Source organism: Pipra filicauda, unplaced genomic scaffold, assembly GCF_003945595.2.
Source record: "Pipra filicauda isolate LSUMZ 115617 unplaced genomic scaffold, ASM394559v2 scaffold193_size2426894_pilon, whole genome shotgun sequence".
NCBI classification, from domain to species: Eukaryota; Metazoa; Chordata; class Aves; order Passeriformes; family Pipridae; genus Pipra; species Pipra filicauda.
This window is the reverse complement of record NW_024104302.1, coordinates 1,919,266-1,944,377: the sequence shown is the minus strand read 5'-3', so window position 1 is coordinate 1,944,377 and position 25,112 is coordinate 1,919,266. Positions and strand designations below refer to the sequence as shown.

At 59.6% G+C, this 25,112-nt stretch overlaps 3 protein-coding genes across 6 annotated transcripts; 1 reads left to right on the top strand and 2 right to left on the bottom strand.

Annotated features, from left to right (window-relative positions):
* The first annotated feature begins 239 nt into the window (after positions 1-239).
* LOC114001161 (heat shock protein beta-11-like) lies at positions 240-1,053 on the top strand. The gene has a single exon (XM_027746129.2). It carries the CDS (start codon positions 317-319, stop codon positions 899-901), a length of 585 nt encoding a protein of 194 aa, XP_027601930.1. The 5' UTR covers positions 240-316; the 3' UTR covers positions 902-1,053.
* A 1,743-nt stretch (positions 1,054-2,796) lies between these two features.
* Positions 2,797-14,844, bottom strand: RAB5C (RAB5C, member RAS oncogene family). Its single transcript, XM_027746110.2, has 6 exons — positions 14,700-14,844; positions 6,772-7,016; positions 5,560-5,711; positions 5,148-5,270; positions 4,337-4,430; positions 2,797-3,946 (listed from the first exon to the last, which is right to left on the bottom strand). Exons 2-6 carry the CDS (start codon positions 6,935-6,937, stop codon positions 3,831-3,833), a joined length of 651 nt encoding a protein of 216 aa, XP_027601911.1. The 5' UTR covers positions 6,938-7,016; positions 14,700-14,844; the 3' UTR covers positions 2,797-3,830.
* Positions 14,845-15,028: 184 nt separating this feature from the next.
* Positions 15,029-24,964, bottom strand: KCNH4 (potassium voltage-gated channel subfamily H member 4). 4 transcript variants are annotated; one of them, XM_039380360.1, is made up of 16 exons: positions 24,843-24,964; positions 22,127-22,360; positions 21,888-22,019; positions 21,605-21,732; positions 20,398-20,641; positions 20,038-20,195; positions 19,496-19,703; positions 19,113-19,307; positions 18,730-18,929; positions 18,120-18,369; positions 17,802-18,016; positions 16,871-16,909; positions 16,427-16,785; positions 16,176-16,282; positions 16,006-16,082; positions 15,029-15,921 (listed from the first exon to the last, which is right to left on the bottom strand). In XM_039380360.1, exons 1-16 carry the CDS (start codon positions 24,916-24,918, stop codon positions 15,439-15,441), a joined length of 3,105 nt encoding a protein of 1,034 aa, XP_039236294.1. In that variant the 5' UTR covers positions 24,919-24,964; the 3' UTR covers positions 15,029-15,438. The 4 variants fall into 4 exon arrangements, with proteins under 4 accessions (XP_039236294.1, XP_039236297.1, XP_039236295.1 ...); XM_039380363.1 differs by having other exon boundaries at positions 22,127-22,356; XM_039380361.1 differs by lacking the exon at positions 24,843-24,964 and having other exon boundaries at positions 19,496-19,622; positions 22,127-22,354.
* Between the last annotated feature and the right edge of the window lie 148 nt (positions 24,965-25,112).

Genomic DNA, 25,112 nt, shown 5'->3' with positions numbered 1-25,112 from the left:
CAGAGGCTGAGGTGATGCTGCTAATTATAAGCCAGGAGAGCAGAGGTGCAAGAGTCAGGCCGAAGGTATGCCGGGCACGACGTCAGCAGCGCCTCTCCTCACGGGTGAGTAACAAGAATGAGCTGGAACGGGCTGGAAAGAGCTGAGCTCTTCTCCCGAAGGTGACGTAATTTTCGGGACGAGGCCACGCCTCCAGCGAACGGGAATAAAAGGCTCGGCCGGCAGCAGCGGGGCAGAACGCTTCCAGCCCACTGGAGAGGGGAAAGAAGCAGCAGCAACAGCAACAACAGCAGCAACAACAGCAGCAGCAGCAGCGATGCTTTGCCGGATGCACCTCGCACCATTCGCCTCCAGCTCCCTGGCCAGCCGTCTGGGCACGGTGAGGACCCTCTGGCCACACGCAGAGACCATCTTCACTGAGCTGCAGCAGGAGATGGAGAAAGCTCGGGAGTTCATGAGCAGCTTCGAGCAGCTTCTGAGCAACCACGGAGCCATCGCAGCGGAGCGCGCCCCGAGCACCAGCACGACCCTGGCCCAGTGCTCCGGGGACGGCTTCTCCGTCTGCCAGGACGTGAAGAACTTCGCTCCTGAGCAGCTGTCGGTGAAGGTGGTGGGCAGGAAGGTGGTGCTGGTGGGGCAGAAGGAGACGCAGAACGTCGACGAGAAGGGCTCCTTCTCCTACAAGTACGAGGTGCTGAAGCGGGAGTGGGACGTGCCCGAGGAGGTGGACGCCGAGGCGCTGACCTGCTCCCTGTCGAAGGACGGGCAGCTCCGCATCGAGGCCCCCAAGCTGGCCCTGCCGGCTGCTCCGGAGAGGAATGTGCCCATCCAGGTCAGCCCTGCAGCCCCACAGCCTGGACCAGCCTCTGAGGACGGAGCTGCCAACAAAGCCCAGGTGTAACTGGATGGGACCCCATGGCCACGGCAGGACCGGAGCAGACAGGAGCAAGTCTTGGGTTTAAGCCCAGACAAGCTCCATCAGCAATGATGTCATTTTTTTCACTATACTGGAATGTTTTTGTATCCAATAAAAATACTTTTGCATAGAACCTTCATGTGCTCTCTGGGTGTTGATTGACGGGGAGGCTGCGCCCTGCTCTTGCCTCTGGATCTGGATGCACAGAGAGGGAAAAACGTCTCGCTTCTCAGGGCAGCACAAAATGGGGTCGACAGCAGACCCAGAGGGAGGGAAGGGATCTGGGAGCTCTGTGCTGCTTGGGGAGAGGGGTAGGCAGGAAGGTCCCAGGCACAGAGGCAGCCCCACTCACCTGTACCACACTCACCCCTTCCTTACACTGCTGTCAGCATCCACTCCAGCTCCACAGCCCTGGCCAGTGCCACAGAATGGTGAGAGAACCACCCTGGATGGCCCAGCTGGGTGTGGGTACAGCTATTGTACCCACACTTTCCCCCCACAGCTTGGTGAGGGGCTGCTGGAGCCCCCCTGAGCTCTGAGCAGCAGGGAGGGAAAAGCCCAACCCCAGGCACGGTGCGTAAGCACCACAAACGCCCGCGCTCAGGCCCGGGCAGGCAGCAGGTATGTGGGGCAGGCACACCTGTTTATGCTAAAGCTGCTCCCACAACAGACAGCCCATTCCAGAGACACACCAGGAACAGCAGTGGGTCCCCAGCCCCAATACTGAGCCCCTGCTCCTGCAGCAGTGAGACCCTCCTTAGGGCACTGCCAGCATCTTCACAGAGACTAGACCCCAAGTCCTGGAAGGAGCCAGGAAGAGGAGCCAGCAGATGGCAACAGCACTGCAGTGTCTGTAGGATTGTTCCAAGGGGGATCAGGAAAGCCATTCTCCTACAGGTCCAACTGTGGCTGCCTGGGGAAACCAGTAGCACTAGTCCCCCCTCAATCTGTAAGCACCAAGAGCTCAGGGATCCCCCAGAGTTTGTGAGCTCCTCCAGCAGCTGAGCAGCCCAGGCACAAGCAGCACCAGGTGAGTGAACCCCACTGGGGGGGCCACCAGCGCCCCCATCCTGCAGGCAGCCAGACTCCAGCATGAGTCCCTCAGTCACCAAGTCATTCCAGACCCTTCCTGCTTCCAGGATTTTAAAGAAATGCAGCATGAGGAAGAGGCACCGAGACCTTGGATAGAGGATGAAGCCCACATGAGCCAGGGCTGTTCACACAACTCTATTCACAGCTCTCCCGCAGCTGAGCAGCAGCAACCCCACAGCTGAGAAAGGGAGGGGCAGCAGGTTCCAGGTGCAGCACATCTCCATCCTCAGCCTCTCCCAGCAGGAATGGTGCAGCACACGTGGTAGGAGTGGAGCTGCAGGGGGCTGCTCCATCTCCCATATTGACTCCAGGTCAGTGGGTGTCAGGGTCTCACAGTCCATGCAGCAGCAACAGCAGAGCAGCATCTTCCAAGGCCATAACACTCCAGGGACAGAGGCATTGTGTTCATTAATTCTGGAGCAGCATTCCCAAGCCTGTCCCACCATGGAGCTGAGCTTCTCCACACACTGCTCCCCCTACCTCTTCCCAACTTGCACTGCAGAGTTTCCCCAGAAGTATCAGGCAAGGAATAATTCCCACTATTTGCCTTAAGCTTCCTTGAGCACACTGAAGCTGAGTGAACACCAGCAGCATCACTGTGAGCAGGAGCAGCAGCACAACCCCAGCTCAGGAGATCCATTTCTCCCTCCCCAGGAAGGAAAGTCCCCATTTCCCTACCAAGATGTGGGACATACCAGGAGCAGCCCAGCACACCTCAGCCTCCAGCAGAACTGTTGTGTTCAGGTCCAGTCCCTGCTGCATTAAGAAACATGAACATTGTTGTTATGGTAGGTTTATAAAAATTTTGTTTTAATCACACAAAACTGAAGTTTGTGGTGAAGACTAAGTTGACAGTTCCTCTTAAATACCAGGATGCATAAGACACTGCATTAGGCACTAGGCAGCAGCCAACATCAGTTAGAGTCTGGCAACAGAAGCCATTTAATACCTCCCTTCATTCTTTGTGGAATTACAGGCTTTTGCAATACACGTCGTTCCCACTGACAGGTTACCCGAGGTTTCCCCCACCCCACCTCTGTACATCAGTAAACCTTGTGTATTCCCACCAGAGCAGGGTTAACAACATTAGTGGCATCACAACCATCAAGAAAAGGACAATTTTCTATACAAGATCTTTTGCAAAAATTGCAACAGGATTAGTGCATTACGACAGAACAGAGAGAAAAGAAGAGTTGGCATGCTGGAGTCCAACACAAAGAAAGACAACAGGCAGCTCGTTGGATGTACTATATTGACAAGATACTGATTGGTTACATGGAGAAACATACAATACAAAATACAGAAGAAACCAGTTTTGCTTCCCTCTGCCCCACCCCGAATACTCATCACTGATTTGGTCAATAAGTGGCCCAAGAGCCGGAGTTTGTCTCTAATGCTACAGTTTAGTGGTTGTTCTGGGCACATCGTACGGGATCAGCCTCAGCTCTTACAGACAGGGAACTTTAAACACGTGTCCCAATATCCCTTTGTTTCCCATAGTGAACTACAGTGCTGTGGGACCTGGGTGCTGCTGGCCTCACCCGCGGGACGGCCGCGCTGGCTGGGCAGACACCGGGTCCTGCATCCACCACCACCAGGAAGAGGGAAGAGCAGAAGTTCATATATTAAAAAAGTGACTTAAGACTTAGAATTGAATTAGTATTTGTACAGAAAGGTGCAGGTGGAAGAACTCCCTCCAGCCTATGATCAGAAAGGGATGGAGAATCACAGCGGCGCCGGCAGCGGCCGCCCTACGGTAAGTGCGATCGTTAGCGTGGGTTCCAGTCACGTCCTCTGAGGGCTCGCGGGCCGGAGCAGCTGCTCAGTTGCTGCAGCACTGGCTCCTGCTCGGCTGGCTGCTCTCCTGAAGGTCCACCACCCGATTCCTGCCTGGGCCACCAGGAGCATTCTGGGGTTCATTTTTTGGCAGTTTCTTGGCTAGAAGGAAGCAGGACATTAGTAGGGTCCTCTACAGAGGCCAACCGCCTCCCACTGCACCTCCCAGGCTGGGCTCTGCCTGTTCCATCCCAAATCCCCACCTCCAAAGGAGTCTGGGACACGACACTGCCAGCAGCACTGCACGGCAAACCAGCCCACTCCTGATTCTGGCTGGCATCAGCTCTGCTCCCTCCTCTCTCACCAGCCCAGACCAGAGAGAGGGACCCAGTTTTGCAAGGCAAAGACGCCACACGCTCAGAGAGTGACACCAGTGTGGCAAACTGGACATATTCCCCAGTAAGAGGCACTAGCCCCTGGGTGACACAGGACCCCCCCCAAGCTGCACTGCTGGCACTCAGAGCTACCCCAGCCCTGCACACAGGCCGTTACCTATTGCCATGAAGATTTCATTCACATTCATCGCTGTCTTTGCCGACGTCTCCATGAACAGCAAGCTGTTGTCATCTGCATACGTCTGTGCATCCTACAAACAATCACATCAGAGTGCTAAAGGCACCCTGCCAGGAAACCCAAGCAGGCTTCAAGCACTTCAGTTGTCAGCAAACTAACAGCCAGATTAACACTGTCCCACCCCAGGCCAGACACTGCCACCCCAGTCCCTGTCTGGCCAGGACAGCTCAGGGACAGACTCTGCTGGCAGCCCTGCACAGCCAAGCTGGGGCACAGCCTGACTGAGCCACATGCAGACACAGTGCCTGGTGTTCGCTCAGCTGGGAGGATGTCACCCACTGCAAGGGCACAAGCAATCCTGTAAGAGGGCTAGGAAGAACCTCTCCTGAACACATGGCTTAGACGAGGTAAGAGCTGTGAAGAGTAGAGAACAAGCTGGGAATGATTTCTGATGTGTCTTGTACCCAGATGACGATGTTTCACACCCTGCAGACAGCCCCAGACGAGTAAGGCAGCAAAGGACACCAAGGACAGGAGCTTGTGCTCTGTGGGCTGCCTCCTCCTCCACATTCACCAGAACTGTCACCAGCCAGAGCCACACGTGCTGTGACAGAAGTGTGGGAAGGGCAGGGCACAGCCCCCACTCAGGGGCATCCTGGGGTCCTGAGCACAAATCTTCACCTCCACTCTCCCTCAAAGCATTTCACACAGAGCCAACATCTCCCCTACTTAAGCAAAAAGCTGCTTTTGTGACCTACTCAGGTAACAAGTGCTCTGGATTCCCACTCACCTGGAAGTCCACAGCTCTCTTGGTAGCAAGGTCTGCCTTGTTTCCTGCTAGTGCAATTACAATATTGGGGCTAGCCTGCCTCTGCAACTCTTTCACCCAATTCTTGGCTCGTACAAATGTGTCCTGGAAGCAAACAGGAGGCAGCAGTCAGGAAGGGCAGCCATGTAGGAATCCACAGGGTAGATATGATTAGAACAAGGCTTTCCTGTGAGAAGTGTTCTGCCTCTGCAGCACTTGGCAGCAGGATCCTTTATCAGCTCACACAGCCTTGGCCAGAGCTGAGGAAGAGGCCATGAGCAGTTTTCAAGAACTCAGCACCTGCAGGCAGGAACCTGCAGGGCTCTGGCTCAAACACTCCCAGAGCTCCAGGAGTCTCCCCCCAGCCCAGGCCCCCAGCCCTGCCCACACTCACTGTGTTTGTGATGTCGTAGACCACGATGGCTGCCTGGGCCCCCCGGTAGTACATGGGGGCCAGGCTGTGGTACCGCTCCTGCCCTGCCGTGTCCCAGATCTCAAACTTCACCGTTGTGTCATCCAGACACACTGTCTGTGTTAGGAAGGCAGCTGCAAGAGAAGGTGGGGGCTTTTGCCTCAGCTCCAGCAGGACAGGCCCCAGAGCCAGCGCTGGGAGCTCAGAGCAGCTCTGCTGCTGCGTGGGAGCGAGCAGAGCCCTGGAGAGGCCAGTGACACTCACTGTGGCAGCTGTAGCTCTGCTGTGTGACACTTCCTGCTCACAGGAACCCAAGGGCCCCCACACAGTGACAGGAAGGTGGCCCGGAGAGCCCAGACAGCAGCCAGCCCCCGGAGCAGCTGCAGGGCCAGACCCTCCCAGCAGCCCCTCACAGGGATCACACAGCCCGGCTGTGGCATCACCACGATCAGAGCTGGGGAGCACCAGTGACAGCACCAAACTCAGCCCAGTTACACCACACTCCCCCAGTTTAGCAACTGGTTGTTTTCTTGTTCCAGCAAGTCTAACACCACGCGTTACACCCAGGGCAAATGCACTGGCCTCGGATACAGACTGAGGCAGAGCAGCAGCATCCACACAACCCTCCACAGTGGAGCATTAAGCCCTGCTCACCCATAAGCCACACTTAGAGCTGTGCTTACTCCCTGCATGGGTCATAGAGAGAAAACTCAAGCCTTTCCTCAGGACACCCCTCCCAGTATTACTGCTCACACACCCAGGCGCCAACCAGCCTTTGATTGGTGACACTGTGCTAATGATTTCAAGCTAAAGAACTACTAGACCTGAAAGCACTGTGGAAGTAGTTAACAGTATCATGCTACAAAGAGCCCCGAAATCCCAGGTCACGGTCTGAAAAGATAATTAAGGGCTATAAACCAAACTGAAGGCCTCGGTTCTAATTAGAAGCAGGAATTGAGGCACTGGAAGCAAAGCCTCAGAGGCAGAGTGCAAGGTTGCCATAGCATTATTCTCTGCTGTGCTGAACCTCATACCAACAAACTGCAAGCCAAGAGTTAAAGCATTAACTGTTTGGTTCTATTTATAGCAAAAATCCCAGACCAGACTGAAATAGTCACTCTTGCTTCTGACACCCTGGCCTGCCCCAGCAAGGTCAGCACCTCCCAGCCACAGGCATGTGGAGCTGGCACTCACCTCCGATCGTGCTCTCCTGGTACTCGTGGAACTGCCCCTTCACGAAGCGCAGGACCAGGCTGGACTTCCCCACCGCCGACTCGCCCAAGAGAACAAGTTTAAACTGGCAGATTTTGTTCCCAGCAGCTGGTCCATTCGGTCGGGCAGCCCCACCTCGACCTGCCATTGTGGCTTAAGTGCAGGAGTGCTGAGAGTTAAGGATGCTGCAGGTTCTGCACTGGGATCCACCTGGAGGCAGGTTGCAACTGGAAGAGGAGGTCAGAGTTAGTGACACGCTCAGGGACCAGCTGTACCAGTTCTAGAGGGTGGTTTGATCTGCAGCCACCATCAGCACAAGCCAGTGGTGGCTCCTTCCCATGATGGAAAGTTATCAGCTGCAAGCACCACAGGGCAGTTCCTGCCAGGCAGCAGCTCCTGCAGCAGGATCTCAGCCTACTGAGCATCCCCAGAGAGGTAACACAGGCTCTCCTCCCCACCACTGGGCCCTCCAGCACTTCCACCACATGTGGATGTTACACACACCTTGCTGGGTAAGGAGCAGCCAGCACATAATGGGTGTTATTAGAGCTTCGTCTATTCAAACAACAATTACTCAGCTCATGGAGGTAACTGAGGTTGACCTTTAGTTCCTTCCTCCCCTCTTGAGTTCACAAGGAAGCAACTTCAGACTATCAATGCCATACAGAACCATCCCAGTGTCACACTGGCAGGAGGCAGCTCCGCAGGTCACAAGGCATTTGGACAAAGGGAGTTTCTAGAGTCATCTGTTCAGCCCACGGCACTTGCACCACAACATTCTGCACCTCCCAGCAGGCCCGAGGACAGCCCTGGAGCCAGGCAGGTGGGTCTGCACGGGGAGGGAGGGCACCTGGCAGCAGGGACTGTCCCCTCAGAGGCTGTCAGCAGCCCCTCCCCACACCAGGAATCACCACCCAACCTGATCCAAACACAGAGGCAGCACCTAATGCTTCCCACACCCATCCCACTGCCTCAACGCCCTCATCCCACAGCATTCCAGGTCGTCAGGCTACTGGCCACATTCTTCACAAGAACTGTTCAAATCCAGCACAAACAGGCAGCATCCCCTGGGATTGGCACTGCCATCCACTCCCCAGCTCCAACCTCTGGAGTGGTGCAGAGGCACAGAGCCATGGCAGGAACAGCAGGACAAGCTGGTTTGCACCCACGAGTGAGTCCCAGGGCCTCCCTAAGCACTGAGCTCTGCTGCCTGCAGAGAACAGGAATGCTTTCCAAGTGCAGTTACGGATTTAGGCGTACTTCCTGTACCCATCACGACTCCCACTTCCCGTGGATGATAAATGCTACAGCTGATCACATCCGCTCTGGATCACCACTTTCCACTCCTCTCCTAGCCCAGGCTGCTTGCTGAGAGACAACTGCAAGAAAATGCCCCAAAAGCAAATTTCTCCTTGTTCTGGGAGTATCCATGAAGAAACTCTGGGCACATCCTGCATTTACCCAGCAAATATCAGATTTCCATGAATAAGAAGTTTAAAGCAGGTTGAACTGGAGCAGTGTGTCCTCTGAACAGGACACTCAGGCCTGCTCAGCACAGAGGAGAGTTTCAAACAGCTGCTTTCCAGGGCAATACCTGTCCAGCTGTGATTGCTTGAGGCTACTTTAACCATGCCTCGAGTTTAAACAATCCCACAGTTTGACAGGGAACCTCCAGCCATTTCAGAGCTCCTCTGGAGGGACAGTCCATGAGCGCCAGCAGCTGAAGAACCTCAGCAGCTTTTGAAACACAAAGCACTTGAGCGTGCTCTGACCTAAAGACATTCCACCTCAAACTGCTCTGACCAGGAGGCAGTCACACACCTGCTGTTAAGCTGGTACCGGTCACTGGAGTTGGCAGGTAGGACAGAAACCCCAAGGAGTAACTTCCGAGTGCCATGAGATGTTTCAGAAGCCAGAGCTGTGAAGCTGTTGCTCTGAGTGGCCTGTCCAGTCTTGGATCAGCAAAAAAATTGCACTGTCAGGACCCCCCTCCCTCTTCCAAGGAAGGACAAACACTGTTTGACAGGATGAGAAAGCTTGATAGGAAGCAAATCAGCAACTGGCTTTGCTGGGCAGTGAGGGAACAGCATTTGCAGCTCTGGCCAGAAGCAGCTTGGTCACCATGAGGTCTGAGAAGCTCAGCAGCAGCTCTGCATCTATAGGGCCTGAAGAAGCTTCCACCTTTTAGAGCTTCCCCTCTAACCAGAGCTTGCAAGGGAACAGCTTTGCCTTGTTTAACCTTGTATTTGTTCCCAGGCAGTCCATCAGCTCTGCCGCTGCTTCAGACCAACGTTCTGCACACTCAGTGCTGTGTGAATCATGTCTCTGAGTTATGGCCTCCTGAAATCTGATACGGGTGATTCCCAGAGCAAAACAAGGAAATGAGCCTGTTGACATCCTCAAGTCTTAGCCTGACCTATATTTCACAGATCTCGATGCATTTTGCCGTCTGTTTGTGCTACATGAACTCCAACAGAATGAGATGAGCTGGTCACAGAAAGAACCAAACAACTGAAGGAAGTGCCCACCAAAGCCTCAGACAGCAAGCATGCTCCATGGCAGGACGGGCACTTTGGCACTTTCTGCCAATGTCTTCGAGGATTCCTGTCAGACAGAACTTGGCTCTGCAGAGGGAACAGCTGAATTATGCAGCCTGGACAGTCACACCCACCAGTGGACATTGGCTTGAGAAACAGGGAGGGCTTCCTGCTGTATGAAGCCATTTCTGATGCTGGGAAGGGCTGTTCATTCCCCCTCTTCCAGCAGAGAATTGGGCATGCACCCCTCCCTGCTCCCCACAGGAACCCTGACACTCGAGCCGTGGGTCAGGCAGACCAAAATAACCACAGTGATACTGAGCAGACGAGGGAAAGCAGCTGAAGTCCCAGCTTGCAGTGCTAATTCAAGCAGTTGAGACCATGAGATGGAAGGGCATGGTGGGGTACTCGTGTCATCAAGATTAACAGGCATTACTTTTCCTACTAGTTTCTTGTAACTAGTGAAACCCAGCACTTGGGAGGTCACAAGACCCACAAAAAGGCTTGTGCTGGTTTGCTTACCTGCCCTACCCACCTCCTGCTCACTGAAGCATGTGCAGGAGCTCTACATCCCACAGCAAAAGCTCCAACTTTTTATTGTAAGCTCTTAAAACAGTCTCTTGTTTGCTTCGAGATCAAAGACAAGTTTCAATACCTGATGCTGTCCCACAAGTGAGAGCTCCAGGTCTATCCCCTCTGCAGTTTGTGCTCCTCCCACACCTCACCTGCCTGCCAGGATTTGCTGGAGAGGCCTGTACACGGATAGGAGTATTAAATTCAAGAATCTGAGTGCCCTAAAAGAAAAAGCACATGCCAGGACTGCTGCATTCCCAGCCTGTCCAAGCACAAGGCAGTTCTCCAGAGCTGTCAGGATGCTGGGGGATAGCACCAGAGCTCATTTCAAACAAACCAGTCAAGGATGGAAATCCCAATCTCCACAGGGGAATTACTGTCAGATCCCCACATTAACCCCTGCAAGAAACCCCACCACAGGGAAGCTGCTCATTTAAGGTGTCAGAAGTTAAAGAATCTAATATTTTTGCCCTGTGTTCACCTAGTAGCAAGGACTGAAAGCTGAGGATATTTAGAAACCAAATCCTGAAGAATCTAGTTACCCAAAGGACTGCTGCTGCTCTCAGCTATGCAAGGAGCTGCTTCGCTATGGATTTGTTGGCTTAGAACCAAAATACTCAAGACAAAAGCCCCAGTGAAGTATTTATCTTGTTAAATAGCTGACAGCGTTACATGAATTCCTTGGCAAAGGAAGCCCTGAAGTTACCCAGTGGTTTTGCTTCACCTCTCACTGCACAGGCAACTGAGCTGCACTGCCCTGCTCCCAGGCTGCAGGATGTGGAGTCAGGAGCAACTTCTGTGAGCAGGACCAGCAACCAGTGTGAGTCTCACCAGAACCACACATGGACCCCATTAGTCCAGGTTAGCACAGCATGGAGTGTCAGCCTGATATTCCAACTCATCAATATGATTAATAAGAACAGATTTCCAGAGCCTGAGTGCAGGAGAGTCCAGGCTGCGAAGGAAGGAGGAAGAGACTCAGCTGCTACAGAAGAGATGAACCGGGAAACATACCTGACCTACAGACCTCAGTCCCATAAAGTCTGATCAATTTTAATACTTCACCTTTCTACAGACAACACACAATTCCCTCCCTAAAGAACAAACCCTCAGTGTTCTGATCAGCGAGGCCATAGCCTGGAGTTCAGTAACTGCTCTAGCTGGGAAACTGGTCACTGCAGCTGCACTACAGCCCCAAAGTGCAGACTCACAGACCCAAATCAGCTCAGACAGCAGTTTCAGCAGCACTTCTACAGTTGTGACTAACTTAGGACAGTGTAACAACTTCTCTGTGCAGTCCCACATGCTAGACTCCTGAAGACATGGACACGCTCATCTTAGTTTACAAGTAAACGGGATTTCCATTCCAAAGTTAAATTACTCATTGTTGGTAGCTACAGCCCTGAACAAGTCTAGTTGTTTCTGCAGCACCAGCTCCTTCTCATGCTGTTGATACACACATCTGTTTCCTGACATCTGCACAGCCGTGGCCTGCAGAGCAGCCCCTGCAGCTGGCTGTTTTTCAAAGCAGATTTTCCAAAACAACTTTATCCTCAGAGATTTCAAGGCCACCACCCTGCTGTTACCATCCCTTCGGCACAGACTTCTGTAGAAGAGGCATCATCTTCCTTCCGTGCATCACTTTCACCTCACATTAGCTGCTCTCTGGCTGTAGGGAGCAAAGCCTCCACGTTCCCTGTCCCACAGCAGCTCCCCCTCGGAGCCCTCACCCACTTTCAGTTATCCTTGGCACTGCAAGAAGCTGGTCCAGTTCCAGAGAACACAGGGCACAGCAAGGCTGGAGGAGCAACTCATGGGTGCAGCCTGGACCTACTCAAATGGAACAAAAGCATCAAGGTTTTAATTCCACAGCCAAGGTTCTTTAACTCCTGCTCCTGACACTGTCCCCTCCTCAGATGCCCTCAACAGACACAGCTTCACTTTGACCAGACACCCAGCAACACGTGCCTCGGACAGCACTCACCATTCTGTGAGCAAGAAGGCAACATCAGCAATGCAAGGCAACAAACAGCCACCTGCACTGCAAAGAATCCGTGACCTTCACAATATCTTTCCCAGACGGCACAAAGATCTCCTGCCTCAAGCAGCTCCTTATTTGGAGCTCTACCAAACCAAAGCAAACATGAAAACCAGTGTTTTCTTATCTGTTTATGTAGAACTGCTCCGGCAGCTCATTCCTGTGCTCCAGGGGAGGACAGTGTTCCCTCTGGGACTCAGATGAAGCTTTATCCCTCCCCAGTACTGTCACAGCCAGGAAGGCTCCCTGTTCCTGGCCGGAGTCTGGAGTGTTTTCAGTGTTACTCTGACGACTTCTCAGGACTTGCATAAGAGGCTGCAAACTTCATACCCCAAGGGAAGAAAACAGCTGACTCCAACATTTCTACATTCTACCCTCTTTTAAGTCTGCTGACAGGAATACTTTGGGCTACACCCACTTCATTAGAAGTGTTCCCATTTCATTTCCTGTGTCTGAAAGCACTTGGCATTCCTTCCCCCTCCCTGTTCAGGGAGATGCCATGACCACCATCCACTAACGAGGCAGCAGCTGAGGGAGTTTGGACCCAGAGCTGGTGACTGGCAGGGCCTAGAGCAACTCCAGAGCTGATCCCTCTCCAGGTGCAGAAGAGCTTTGCTGTGATGGAGATAATCCCACATCTCATCACAATTACTAGGTTTGGCCAAGCACACACACAGTTCCTTTCAGGCACTGCCCAACCCATCACTGGTTTCACAGGAAAGCAAATGGACCCTAACTCAACTCTGTTCATGCAAAACTAGACCAGTGTTTTATTTTACTGTATTTATATCCCCATGCCAAGCCAGTCTTCCCCTCATGCTCTCCAGTAACTCAAACCCTTCTCCATGAGTCCATCTCAGCTTGCCTGGGTTGTTCTCTCACCTGAAGGGGTATCAGCACCTACTTACAGAGCCTCGAGGGACTCACACTGCCTGGCACAACCTTACACCAAACGTCACCTAAATCAACCAGAGCATCTTAGAGGGGAAGGTCACTTCAGAAACAGACTTTTGCTCTGAAGTTCCAGCACACTGTTGTGACTCAAGAGGAGTCTGAGGCAATTTCAGCACTGAGACCCAGTTATGACTCCAAGTGTTGCCGTCCTTGACCTCCCAGGTCCAGCCAGACTCCTGCTTTACCTGCTCTCCTCACTCCAAGAACACATCAAGAACAGCTGCCTACAGACAACTGTCCTGAATTCTTCACCCTATGCAGCCACATTTCTTTCACCTTATTATCCTAGTGAGCCAAAAGGAAATGTAATAGACTTTTAGAGTCAAGGCAGTAGTGGATTTTAACAGGATATTCCAAGCAAGCTCATACAGACAGCGTGGCATGTCAAGCCAACATGGACTGAGTCTGTCTTTTTGGCCCCAGCCAAGCTCAGAGCCAGCTCAGGAGCCCTGACCCAGCGCAGTGCAGGACTGATGTCACGCTGTAAACAGGGCAGCTCAAGTGTGCTGACCCTCCACACAAAAAAAGCTAAGAATAGTAGATTGCAAGTTGTTCCACACCAGACTTAAAATAGTCCCTGGGCATATTCTCCTCCCCAGCTTCCTTACAGGCTTGGGAACAGCCAAGGTCAGAGCTCTCAGGGCAGCACCCAAAGCTCTGGGGGCAGCTGGGCTGGGCTCCCTGCAGGGCCACAGCCCCACTCACGGCTCCTGCCCAGCCCCAGGAGCTGTCAGCACCTTGAGCATCACCAGGAATAGCGTTTGAGCAGCTTTCCCGGGATTTAGCAGCGCAAACCTGTTGCTCACACTCCCAGGTGCCCTCCTGCTGTGCTCCCAGCTCATGTGCTGGAGCCTGTCCCGTCGTGATTCCGTGATCCAGGGATGGCCTTGGCCAGGGTTCCTCTCCAGACAAGCCACAGAACGTCCTTGCAGCCCGTGCGCCTTGCTCAGGGCCCTGCGGCACCACACATTCCCTTCCACCAGGGCCCTCGGGGGGCACAGGACTGTGCTCGGCACAGCAGTGACCAGGACAGCCTCCACTGGAGCCCAATTCCAGCAGATCAAGTCACATCCCCTATCCCAGCAGTTCCTGGGAACCCTGAGAACTAGTTCCTGGAGTCTCTATTTTCACCTCAGAGGCTGAACAGCTACAACAAGACATGATCCCCCCACGACACTCCTGCCCCAGCAGGAACCCCACCTTCCCCGATTCCCTTGAACTCCCAGTCCCGGCTGTGAGGGACGGGAGCCGGGACGCCGCTCCCAGGCAGGCAGAGGGTACGGGCTGCAGGTGCCGCTCCCGCTGCCCCCGCGAGCCTTCCCTGCTCACAGCCGGCGCGGAGGGGCCTGACCCGAGACCCTTCAGCGCCGGCGGGAGCTCGCCCCGAGCCGGGGCCCGTCCCCCGGGCCGTGCCGTTCCCGGTACCGCCCCCGCACACCGGTGCCCCGCGGCAGCGCCGCTCCCCCGCCTCGCAGGGCGCGCAGGGCTCGGTTCGGCGGCACCGGGCGAGGGGGCGAATCGCGGCCGCCCCGAGCCCCCGCCCCGCCCCGGCGGCGCCCGCCCGGTCCGGCCCCGGCTCACGGAGCCCGATGGCATCGCCCCGCTCGGCACAGCGGCGCCACCAGGCCCCGCTCCGCTCCCATCGCGGGGTCCCCGGAGCGCCGGGGCCCAGCCGCCGCCCCCGGCCAGGCGAGATGCCGGGGAGAGACTTTGCGCCGGCCCTACCACGTCAGGGCAGAACGGGCCCGGGCCCGGGCCCCGGCCCCGGCCCCGGCCCCGGCCCCGGCCCCGGCCCCGGCCCCGCTCACCGCCCGCAGCGCCGCTCCCGCCGCCGCCGCCGGTGCGTCTCGCAGGCCCCGGCCCTCACTTCCGCCTTTACCCGTTCCGCTTCCGGATCCGCCCACTCCTTCCGCCCCCTCCCTGCATCTACAGGTGGTGGGAACTGCCAATCATTCTGGCTCCGCCCGGCGGGGACCCCTCCTCCTCTAGAGCGCACCGCCCCCACGTAGCAGGGCGTGACGTCATTGCGCGTCCGCGAGGGTTGCTGGGAGTTGTAGTCCAGGGTGTCCGGGTGGACCGGACGTGCGGGAGACCCGGGGCGGCCCCGGGCAGGGCGTAGACTCACCGGAGCCGGGGCTGGAAAAATAGAGCCTTTATTTCCCGATGTGGCGGGGGACGCGAGAGGGGCGAGGCAGAACCACGGGAACTACAGCGGCAGAGGGGCGGCAGCGTCCGTGACCCCTGGAGACCCTCCCGGGGATCTCCCGGATCCACGAGGGATTTCAGCCTCCAGGTCCCCCCCGAGTCCTCGCCGCCCGCCCCTCCCGGACCCGGCTGGGCTGTGAGAAAGGCCCCGTGGGCGAAGAGTATAAAACCGTATCAAAATCCCTGCAAGAGTTCGGAGCGCGACGTCCCGGGAGGCCCCGGGGACGGGGAGCACGGTCACCACGGGCAGGGTCCCCCCGGCGGGGTCACTCCGGGTAGGACCCTCCGGCGGGGTCTCCCCGGTCCTGGCTCCCCCGATCCCGGCCCCCGGCGTCCGCGGGGTCAGTGGGAGCTAGTGGAGCCGGACCGCGGCTCCGGGCGGGCGCGGGGCCAAGCCCCGGCCGAGCAGCCGGGGAAGGAGAGGGCGGAACGGGGCGGCAGCGGGGGAGGCTGCGAATCCGAGCCCCGGCGGGGGTCAGGGCCGAGGGGGTTCCCCCGCGGCGGGCTCGGCCCCTCGGCTCCGACCCAGGGGTGCCGCAGGGCGGTGGCGTGGGCAGAGAGGCTGCGGACCGGACAGTGCTTGGCCCGGGGGCTGGCGGAGGGGGAGCTGCGAGAGCTGGGGGGCACCGGGGGCGAGGGGGGCACGGGAGGCGAGGATGGCACCGGGGCAGCGGGCGGCGGGAGCCGGGGAGGCGTCGGGACGGCCGCGGGCAGGCGGCAGGGGCAGGCAGGGGGTTGCAAGGCGCCCAGGTGACCCTTGAGCAGCTCCATCATGCCCTGCAGCTCCCGGCTGAGGTGCGAGACCTCCTGGTTGAGGTGGTTGATCTGGAAGGGATGGAGAGCAGTGAGCACCGAGCGGTGCCCCCGGGGCTCCCGGAGACGCGCGCCCACCCCTGGTCGCCGCCGCACCTCCTGGTTGAGCCTGCTGATGTTCTGCTTTATCTGCTCCGCCTCCATCGCCAGGGCTGGGCCGCCGACGTCGGTCCCTGCCGGGGGGGACACGGCTGATGGCAGAGGGCTCCCCGAGCCCCCCGCCCCGGGGCCAGAGCCCTGGCATTGGCCGGCATTGCTGGCGGTACCTGAGGTGGGGGAGTCCCTCGTTGCACTCAGCAGCGGCGGGGCCGTGTTGAAGCAGAAGGTTTGTGGCTCTGATGTCCCCCCGTTGTCTTCAATCCCATCCACGACTCTAGAGTGGGAGGGGGTGAGAGCTGCCCCGCGCCACCCCCTCCCCCCTCTGTCACCACCTCCAGCAGCCCCCCGGGACCCTTCGCAGCCTGGCGGGCACAAACCCGCAGCAGTGGGATGAGCCACCAGCACGTCCCAGCCGTACCTGGGGCTGAGGTCCGGGGGGCCGTTGGCGTGAAGGGACGGGATGAGGAGCTTGGCCGGCCTCCGGCCATCCCGCTCCGGTAGCCGGGCGTCCCGCCGGCATTGCGGAGAGGGGCTGCGGCCGCGGCTGCCGCGGGCCGGGGAGCGGCAGTTGCGCCGCAGGGCTGAGACCTGGCACAGCTCATCGCCCAGGAGGCTGCTCAGGGAGCCGCGGCGCGCCGGGCTGCTCAGCTGGGGCAGCAGCAGCTTGCGGCGGGGGGGGCTGGCGGGCGACTGCTGGAAGACCTCGTCGAGTTCCTCCTCATCCTCCAGAATAGAGGGAAGGGGCTTCTCCGGGGCAGCACCGTTCTCCGGACGAGGCTGCGGTTGGGCAGGAAATCAGGGCTGGTCCCGGGCATGACCACCCCCGCCCCGTCCTCCCCTATCGCCCTGGCACGGTACAAACCTGCGGCAGCCGCGGGGACCGGGAGTAGCGGCAGAGCCCCTGCGGAGAGAGCAGACGGCACCGGCTCAGCAGCGGGTGGGACCCCCGCACGGCTGCACCAGGACCGGCTACAGGCCGCAGCCCCCCCCGGTCTCTAGGTGCCCCCCTGGACAGCCAAACCTCCTCCAGCCACACACATCAGCCCTAGCACCAGCCTTTGGCAGCCCCTTGCCCACTCTCCTTTCTCTGCTGCTGCTGTGACAATGGTGAACTGCCTGAGCCAGAGCCAAGACTTCATCCTAAATCCCATCCCAGGCTCAGCCATCAGAGCACCATCTCTGCCTGGAGGGTGCAGCCAGATGAAGAGGGTGACAGGGCTTCTGCAGGACCTGGTGCACACTCCTGGCATCCTCTGCCTCTGATTTGTTTACACCTCTCCTGTGCAATGGACATGGTGGGTCTTGGTAGGGCTGTTTGGGACCTAGAGAGCAACCTCCCACTCCACCTCCACCAGGCCTGTGGGCAGTGGGTACTGGGAGAGATGCTCTGGAGGAGCCCCCAGCCTCTCACAGCAGAGCTGGGGGAGGAAAAGTGCTGCAGAGCCATTTCTGCCGCAGAACATCCCCCCAGCTGCTGAAGCCATCAGCATGACTAAACCTGCAGCCCCCGGCTGTCTCCTGCACTCTGGGGGGCTGTGCCCCAGCTGCCTATCCTGCAGTGCCCCCCTAGTTCCCTCCGCCTCAGCCTCCTGCATTGCAAATGCTCTTTCTGCCAATTCCCCAGGTTGCACAGAGCTAAGGCACACAGGGGTGGCAGAGCCGCAGCCCCCACCCCAGCCTTGGAGCCTGGAGACCGTGAGCAGGGGGTGCAGAGACCCCCCCTTCCATAGCCGTGCCACAGTCCCAGCCCTGCTCTGGTCCCCCGGGCCACAAGAAGCAGGGTATGCACCCACCTCCATCTCGCTGCCCTCCCGCAGGTTGAAGGTCAGGTCCTGATGGATGTCGGCTGTGAACTTGCTGGCGTACTCAGGGTAGAGCTGCAGCACCTCGCAGAGCCCCCGCAGCCCGATGTGCTGCAGGTCACAGTAGGTCAGCGCCTTCACATCTGCGTTGGTCTTGATCACCTGGTCCGTGCTGCACAGGTCGGCACCGATCAAGTCCCCTTTGCCTGCAGGAGAGGACCAGCGTGGGCTAGCGGTGTGAGCCCTGGGGCCCTCACCCTGCTGGGCAGCAGGAGGGGCTGGGGCAGAGCCCACACCACCTGCCCTCACCCAGGATGGCCTGGACCACGTTGTCCTTCAGCACCTCGAGGGAGCCGGAGCAGACGAAGTAGTTGGCCTGCAGCGCGTCACCCTGGCGCAGCAGGTACTCCCCCGGGGCGCAGAACGAGGTCTTGATGTGGAGTGAGAGGGAGCGGAGGCAGCCCCGGCTGGCTGTCTCGAAGATGGGCAGCTGCAGGATGTCCTTGTTGAGGTGCATGGCCACGTCCGCGCGCAGCTCATCGGGGAAGTCGTGCAGCAGCTGGGGAGAGGAGCCAGGGTGCTGGGCACAGCAGGCAGGGAGGGAGCAGGGAGAAGCCTTCCCACAGCTCTGCAGCTCCAGGGGACAGGTGCCCCTCTGGATCAGGGAATCTCTCTGCTTGGCTGCCCTGGTGCCTCAGCAGAACCCAGCAGTCCCAGCTGGCAGAGAAGGGCCCTGGATGTGGTGGTGGGCTGCCTCTGCTCCGTGTGCCTGTCCCGCTCCCTGTGCTGGCGGGAATTGGCCCCAGACCTGGTCTCTCCAGTGCCACACTCACAGCTGGCCCTGCCAGCCCCATCACCCCTGTGCTGGGTGTAGGACTGGGCCAGAGGGGGCTGGCCCAGCCTCACCAACACCTCCTACCTCATTAGCGTCGATGCCATTGTTCACCGACCAGGTGGTCTGGAAGTACTCCAGCATCCTCTGCTTGAGCTGCTGGGGCAGGCGGTGGACGCGGATGAAGTCCTTGAGGTCCTTCATGCGGGTGTGGTAGAGCGAGCGGCGGGAGTACATGCGCTGGATGATGGCCGTGACGTTGCCAAAGACCACGGCGTGCATCAGCGCTGGGGGCAGCAGGGCAGCGTCAGGCCCAGTGAGGGGCAGCACAGGAGGCTGCTCCCCAGACCCCAGCCCAGGGCTGTTTCATGTGGCACACGTGTCCATCACCTCCCCCAGCACCCTGCTCGGGACCCATTGCTCCGGCAGCCAGAGGTGAGCCCCCCGCCCAGCCCTGCTCCCCGCCTCACCCCCGATGAGCATGGTGCAGATGGAGAAGATCTTCTCGGCGTCGGTGTTGGCACAGACGTTGCCAAAGCCCACACTGGTCAGACTGCTGAGGGTGAAGTAGAGGGAGGCGATGTAGGTGCTGCGGATGGAGGGGCCCCCCATCGAGTTGTTGAAGTACGGAGCCTCCAGCCTCTTGCCCAGCTCGTGCAGCCAGCCTGCCAAGCACAGCCCGGGGTTAGCCCTCACCGAGGGGCCAGTGGCCCCCTCCTCAAGGCTGTCCCTGCCCCGGCCTCACTTTGTGGGCAGGAGCCAGTGGTGAGGGCTGCACCCCCTGCACCGCTGCCCCACAGGAGTGCTCTCTGCCCACAGCACAGGGGGACCCCAGCACCCCAAACCTGCTCACCGATTTCCCAGGTGCGGGGGTCGTTGCTCTCCAGCTCCTTGCGGCCGATGACGTACCAGATACAGGCCAGCCAGTGCGCCAGCAGCGCGAACATGGACATGAGCAGCGTGAGCACCATGGCGCTGTACTGCGAGTACCGGTCCAGCTTCTGCAGCAGCCGCAGCAGCCGCAGCAGCCGCACCGTCTTCAGCAGGTGAACCAGCGAGGTCTGGGGGGCAGGCAGGCAGGTAAACCTGGCGGAGCTACAGGCAGGGGCAGAAACGGACCCCAACACCTCTCCCCGGGACAAGGACCCTTTGCCACTCACACAGATGGCAGGAGGGTTGTGGGCTGTGGGGCCTGCTGGGGAGAGCTCCTCCCCAGGTAGCCTTCCACCCCTATGCCCAGCACCCAGCAGGCAGCCAGGGTCATGGCTTGTCAGGGTACTGAATCCCCCTGGGATACGTGGGTGCTGGAGAGGGGCAGGGAGGTGGGCAGTGGGAGGGGCAGCGGGCAGCAGCAGCTTTGCTATCGGAGGCTGCATTTGTGCCAGCAACACTCACCACGGTCACATTGAAGATGTAGAGCAGATCGAAAGGCAGAGCAGCGATCAGATCCACAAAGAACCAGGTGGCCACATAATGGATGCAGATGGAGCGGGGGTCGTACACCACCTGGCCTGACTGGCTCACGTATGTTGTCCGGAAGTTCAGGATGATGTCTGCCCCAGGACAGCAGGACCAGCCCTCATCACCCCTGCTGTGGCTTGTGGAGCTGAGCCAGAGCCCACAGCAAACGTGGGTCTCTCTCCCAGAGTGCTCAGGGACAGCAGCAGGGGCACTGCAATGCCAGTTCCCCTCTCCCTCACCCCTCATCCCTGTCCCACCGTGTCCCCTGTCCCTTGGCTCCACACATGGACCTACCCAGGATGAAGAGCATCTCCACGGCGATGTCACTGATGATGGTGCTGCGGGCAGCCGAGAGACTGTCCTCCATGCCCATGAAGCACACATTGTAGGGGACGGTGACGGCTACGTAGAAGGTGGCCATCAGGATCAGCCAGTCCCACAGTGCCTTAAAGATGCTGTAGTGGAGCAGGATGAAGCGGGATTTCTGCACCGAGGCCACCTTGTACTCGGGGATGGATGGCTTGCCCTCAAACACGTTCTGGGGGAGCAAGCATGGGGTGGTACAAGGACGGTGCAGGGCCTGCAAGAGGAGTGAGGGCCACCACAGGCCCCGCTCCTCCTGAGTCCTGCCAGTCTGGCTGCCACTCCCTGATGCCAGGGTGATGGATGCACTGAGGTCACCCTCAGAGGTGGGCACAGAATGCCTGATTATGGCACATCAATTAACACGATGTCAATGCTAATAATGGTAATCCCCTGGCACTGCCAGCTGCTGCCCAGAACCATCTCAGGGGCCAATTCATGTGCTGGGGCAGAGACGCCCCCCTACAGGGACACAGCACTGACAAGAGGCAACGTGACACCAGCTGGGTGAGGGCAGACCCAGGGCCGTCCCACCCCAAATCCCTAAAATTCAAGATTGATGCAGTGACACCCTTTGCCTGCTCACCGGCTCTGGGACCCAGTGGCTCTCAGACCCTCTCTCTGGCCCCATGGCTGCAGGTGGTGCCTGGGGACCCTGTGTTGGGCACTGCAGCCATGCAAAGGGCCTGGCACAGGAACTGACTCTGGTCCCTGCCCTGGCTGGCAGCCCCATGGCTCTGGCAGCCCCACGGCTCTGGCAGCCTGGTAACGGCACTCCCTGGGGCCAGCATGGCTGTGCTCAGAGCCAGCACTGGGGTTTCCTGACAGCGAGCATGTGAGGAAAGGCACAGCCCTGCCAGACCTGCCAGGTCTGCTGCTCCCATGGTAAGCTCTGGGCACCCGCTGGGCTCTCCTGCTTCCAACCAAACACATGTGCAGCCTGGCTACAGTGCAGCTGCCAGGGGTGGGGGGCACTTCAATGCTGGGGAGGCCAGGGATGGGCGTGCATGGGAACAGCATCCCCGGGAGGCTGGGCTCTGCTGGGAGCTGCTCTCCGGGAGAGCTGCTGCATTGCCAGTCCATCGCAGCCCCAGCCCAGGAGGCACTGGGTGAAGCTGAGGGTCCCCCAGGTCCTTACACGGTTGATTTTCACCTCGCTGCGGTCCCTCCGGACAAACTGGCTGTTGAGTCGGTGCAGCACAGTCCGGCCCTGCCTGCGTGCGGCCCGCAGGTGGGAACTCCCAGGCTTCTTGTTCCTCTGCTTCTCTGCAGCAGACAGGACATATTGAGTTAGTGGGAGTGCTGTGCCATGGGTGTACATGGCAGGCAGGACGCGCCAGGGAACAGGGAGTCTCTTTGCCACATGCCCACCACACACACTGCTCCCCAAATTCCATCCCCATCCCACAGCCATGGCTCACCCTCCTTCTTGTCCCCCGGGTGGCTCCTGCCCCGGCTCTCTGTGAGGTCCTTGAAGGAGAAGAGGAAGAGAACAACCTCCCCCTTCTCATTCTTGATGGGCATGATGTCCAGCAAGCACCAGAAGGCATCTCCTGTGTGGAGGAAGAGGGTGGTGAAGGCAGGGCAGCACCACCTCTTGGTGGCTTCTCCCAGGGCCAGCCGGAGCTGCGGGCAGGGACCCAGCCCCAGTGCCACTCACCACCCTTCTTGTAGAAGCAGACCTCGGACTGGTACTCCTGCCTGTCGTCCAGCGCCTTCTCAATGCACTGCAGGACGGGCTCGCTGGTCTCAGCCCCGCAGAGGAAACGGCAGCTGCAGTTCTTCTGCATGACCTCGGTGCGGGCGAAGCCGGTGAGGTCGCAGAAGCCGTCGGAGCAGTAGACGATGGGGAAGCCGCAGCGGCCCTGCGCGTTGGCCAGGATGAAGTTGCTGTCTGAAAGGAAACGCAGCCGCCCCTGAGGGCTCAGGGCCACCTCACAGGGCACAAAGGGCAGCCCAGCCTGCCCAGCACTCCCAGCCCCACACAGGTCCCCCTGGGAAGCAGAGCCAGGTCTCCATCCGGCTGCTGGCTGCCCCTAGAGCTCACTCATCCCTTGCCCCACTGCTCCCCGAGGCCGTCACCCAGGCAGGACCCCAGCCCCATGCACTGGAAGGGGAAGTAGCCCTGATCCATGTGCCGGCCCCCATTGCCCACGCGAGGCGACTCACGCCTCCCTCTCACCATCTGCCACTCCAGCTCCGCCCGGGCTCAGGCAGCTTAGCGAGAGCAGCAGCAAACACAGCTGGGCACTGCCAGCCCAGGGGTGCCCAGCTGTGGTGCTGAGATCCCCAGAGGTCTGGGATGCTGGATCACCGGCTGAGAGGGTGGGAGAACAGCCACAGGCCTGGGCAAAGTCAAGGGCTTGTGCCCAGGTGGCACGAGCCAGAGGTGAACTACAGCATCCTCAGTCTGTCAGCACCATGGAGCCTCCCCAGCATCACCCTGCCCTAGCAGGGAGATGGCACCAGGCACAGTAAAGCCCTCGCAAGCCCCATGCCCTGCCCAGCTACAGAATGGCAGCTCTGCCCTGCAGTCCCAGCTGTGGGCTCTGTCCCAGGACCACAGCAGCTCCTGCTGCAGGCCCTGTGCCAGTGGGACAGATGGGCTCATGCTAGCAGCATGCCAAGGAAGTGGGTGTGTGGCTGGCATGGGCTGTGATTGCACCCAGCATGGGCAATCTGGGCTGTCCCCAGCCCCACCACGGTCTCCAGTGGTGGGGCCCCAGCCCAGGACTCCTGCACCACACAGCCAGGAGCAAGAAAACATGCTCTGCCCCCCCCTCACAACAGAGAGGAGCCCACAGCAATGCCAGTGCCTGCACTGAGCAGGCAGAGCAGTGCCAGGGCAGGCCAAGGGCAGCAGAGGCTGCAGAGGGAGGGGATGGCAGCCGTGGGCAGCCTTGGCCGAAGGGGGTGCAGGGGGGCCACCACAGCACAGCTCAGCCCGGGATTAGCTTGGAGAAGCAAAAATAGCCTGAAGCTGTGACTAAGGCCAGATTTTGGCTCTGGGGAGCCGGGATTATGGTGATGTTCAGGATGTGTTATTAGAAAAGGAAACAAGGGTTTGCACTGGGGAGTGGCTCCACCGAGCTGGAGGATGCAGCCTTGGGGGAGCCCCCAGCCATGGTGGCCAGTGTGCCTGTCCAGGAGCCCCGGGGCACAGCGCAGCAGCTGCCCGGGAGAGGCAGGGTTAACTCACTCCGAGTATCACTGCGCTAAACCCCTCTCTATGGCAGATAAAGCCGATAAGAGGCACATCAAACCTGCAAAGCCCCACACTGTTTAAAAGTGCCCAGAAGCGGTCGGGCAGCCCGGTTCCCCGGGGCAAATTCCCAGGGCTTTGCGTCGTGGTGTTGCAGGCAGCTCCCTTGGGGACCCTTCCCTTGGAGAGCCAGATACAGGCGCTCTGCCTCTGCGGAGGGAGTGGGATCACCAGCGCAAGGCACATGTGGCTCTGTCCCAGCACCTCCAGGCGCAGCTCGGTCGGAGCCTGGGAAGGCTCAGAGGCTAGCTGCCTCCTCACGCATTACACCCCGAATGTAACATCCCACGTCCCAGCTCCTCTGGGTAAACGACCCCTGAGCCACCAGGGCGGCTCCTTGTCACTCCAGGCCGGGAGCCAGCCCAGCACAGCAGCCAGCACATGCCCCAGGGTGTTCCAGGTTCCTTGACGATGTCCTGGGAGGTGGCTGCAGACTAAAAGTGCCATCTTTATGCCTCCCAGCAAGGGTGCCAGCCCCGCAGGCACCTGGTCCGGGAGACCCCTACTCCAGGTGATCCTGGGGGGAGCTGAGGTCAGCCCCGAACACGGCCCGACCCCAGGGTGGCTGCATGATGCCAGCGGTGCTGGAGCTGACTCGTGGCACCCGGGCATGATCCATCCCGGCTTCAATCCATCCTGGCCCCGGCACACGGACACGGAGGGGAGGGACCTCAGCGCCCGGGGACCGCTCGGGCACGGGACGGGGCAACGCGGGGCCCCAGCTCAGCTCCGACAGTGTAAGACCGGCCGTGCCCCCTCCGGGGCACCCCCGCTCCTCCGCGGCCCCGCGCGGAGCCTCACGCCGCCACCGGGATCTGTCCCTGGTGCTGAGCGCGGCTGCGGCGACACCGAGCGGCACCGGCGGCGGGCGCGGGGAGAGCATCGTGGGGGCGGCCCGGGACACGGACAGGGGGAGTCCCGGTGCACCGAGGCCACACAGGGACACGGAAGGGTCCCCGAAGAGCGCGTGGGTGGCCGCGTCCGGCCGAGCGGCGGGGGCTGCGGGGCCGGGCCGAGTCCCGTCCCCCTGGCCGTTTCCTGCGGGGCAGCGCCTCCCCACGCCCTGTCTCCCCCCCGCCCCCGCGGCCCCTCCCCGGCCCGGTCCCGGTCTTACGTGTGCCATCGAAGCGGGTGGCGATGGTGTCCAGGAAGGTGTTCTGCGGCGCCAGCAGCCCCTTCATCACCGGCATCGTCCCGCCCGGCCGCCCGCCGCGGGGCTGCGGCGGCGGGGCTGCCTCCGCCGCCCCCGGCCCCTCCGCAGCGCCGCGGGCTGATCCCGGCCCGCCCGGGGCTCCCGCCCCGCCCCCGCCCCGCCCCGGCACCGGGAGGGGCCTCGGCACCAGCGGGCACCGGCCGCCGCCCGCGGGCAGGGCGCTCGGTCCCG

Bases quoted from the DNA above. Each gene is read 5' to 3' on its own strand.
- KCNH4 (XM_039380360.1), bottom strand. From the start codon at position 24,918: ATGCCGGTGATGAAGGGGCTGCTGGCGCCGCAGAACACCTTCCTGGAC. The intron at 22,361-24,842 runs GTAAGACCGGGA...GTTTCCTTTCAG, and splicing joins CACCCGCTTCGATGGCACAC to ACAGCAACTTCATCCTGGCC. The intron at 16,083-16,175 runs GTACCGCCAGCA...CCCCCCCGGCAG, and splicing joins GAGGGACTCCCCCACCTCAG to GGACCGACGTCGGCGGCCCA.
- LOC114001161 (XM_027746129.2), top strand. From the start codon at position 317: ATGCTTTGCCGGATGCACCTCGCACCATTCGCCTCCAGCTCCCTGGCC.
- RAB5C (XM_027746110.2), bottom strand. From the start codon at position 6,937: ATGGCAGGTCGAGGTGGGGCTGCCCGACCGAATGGACCAGCTGCTGGG. The intron at 4,431-5,147 runs GTGAGTGGGAAT...GATTGTTTGTAG, and splicing joins AGAGAGCTGTGGACTTCCAG to GATGCACAGACGTATGCAGA. The intron at 3,947-4,336 runs GTAACGGCCTGT...GCTTCCTTCTAG, and splicing joins TGAAATCTTCATGGCAATAG to CCAAGAAACTGCCAAAAAAT.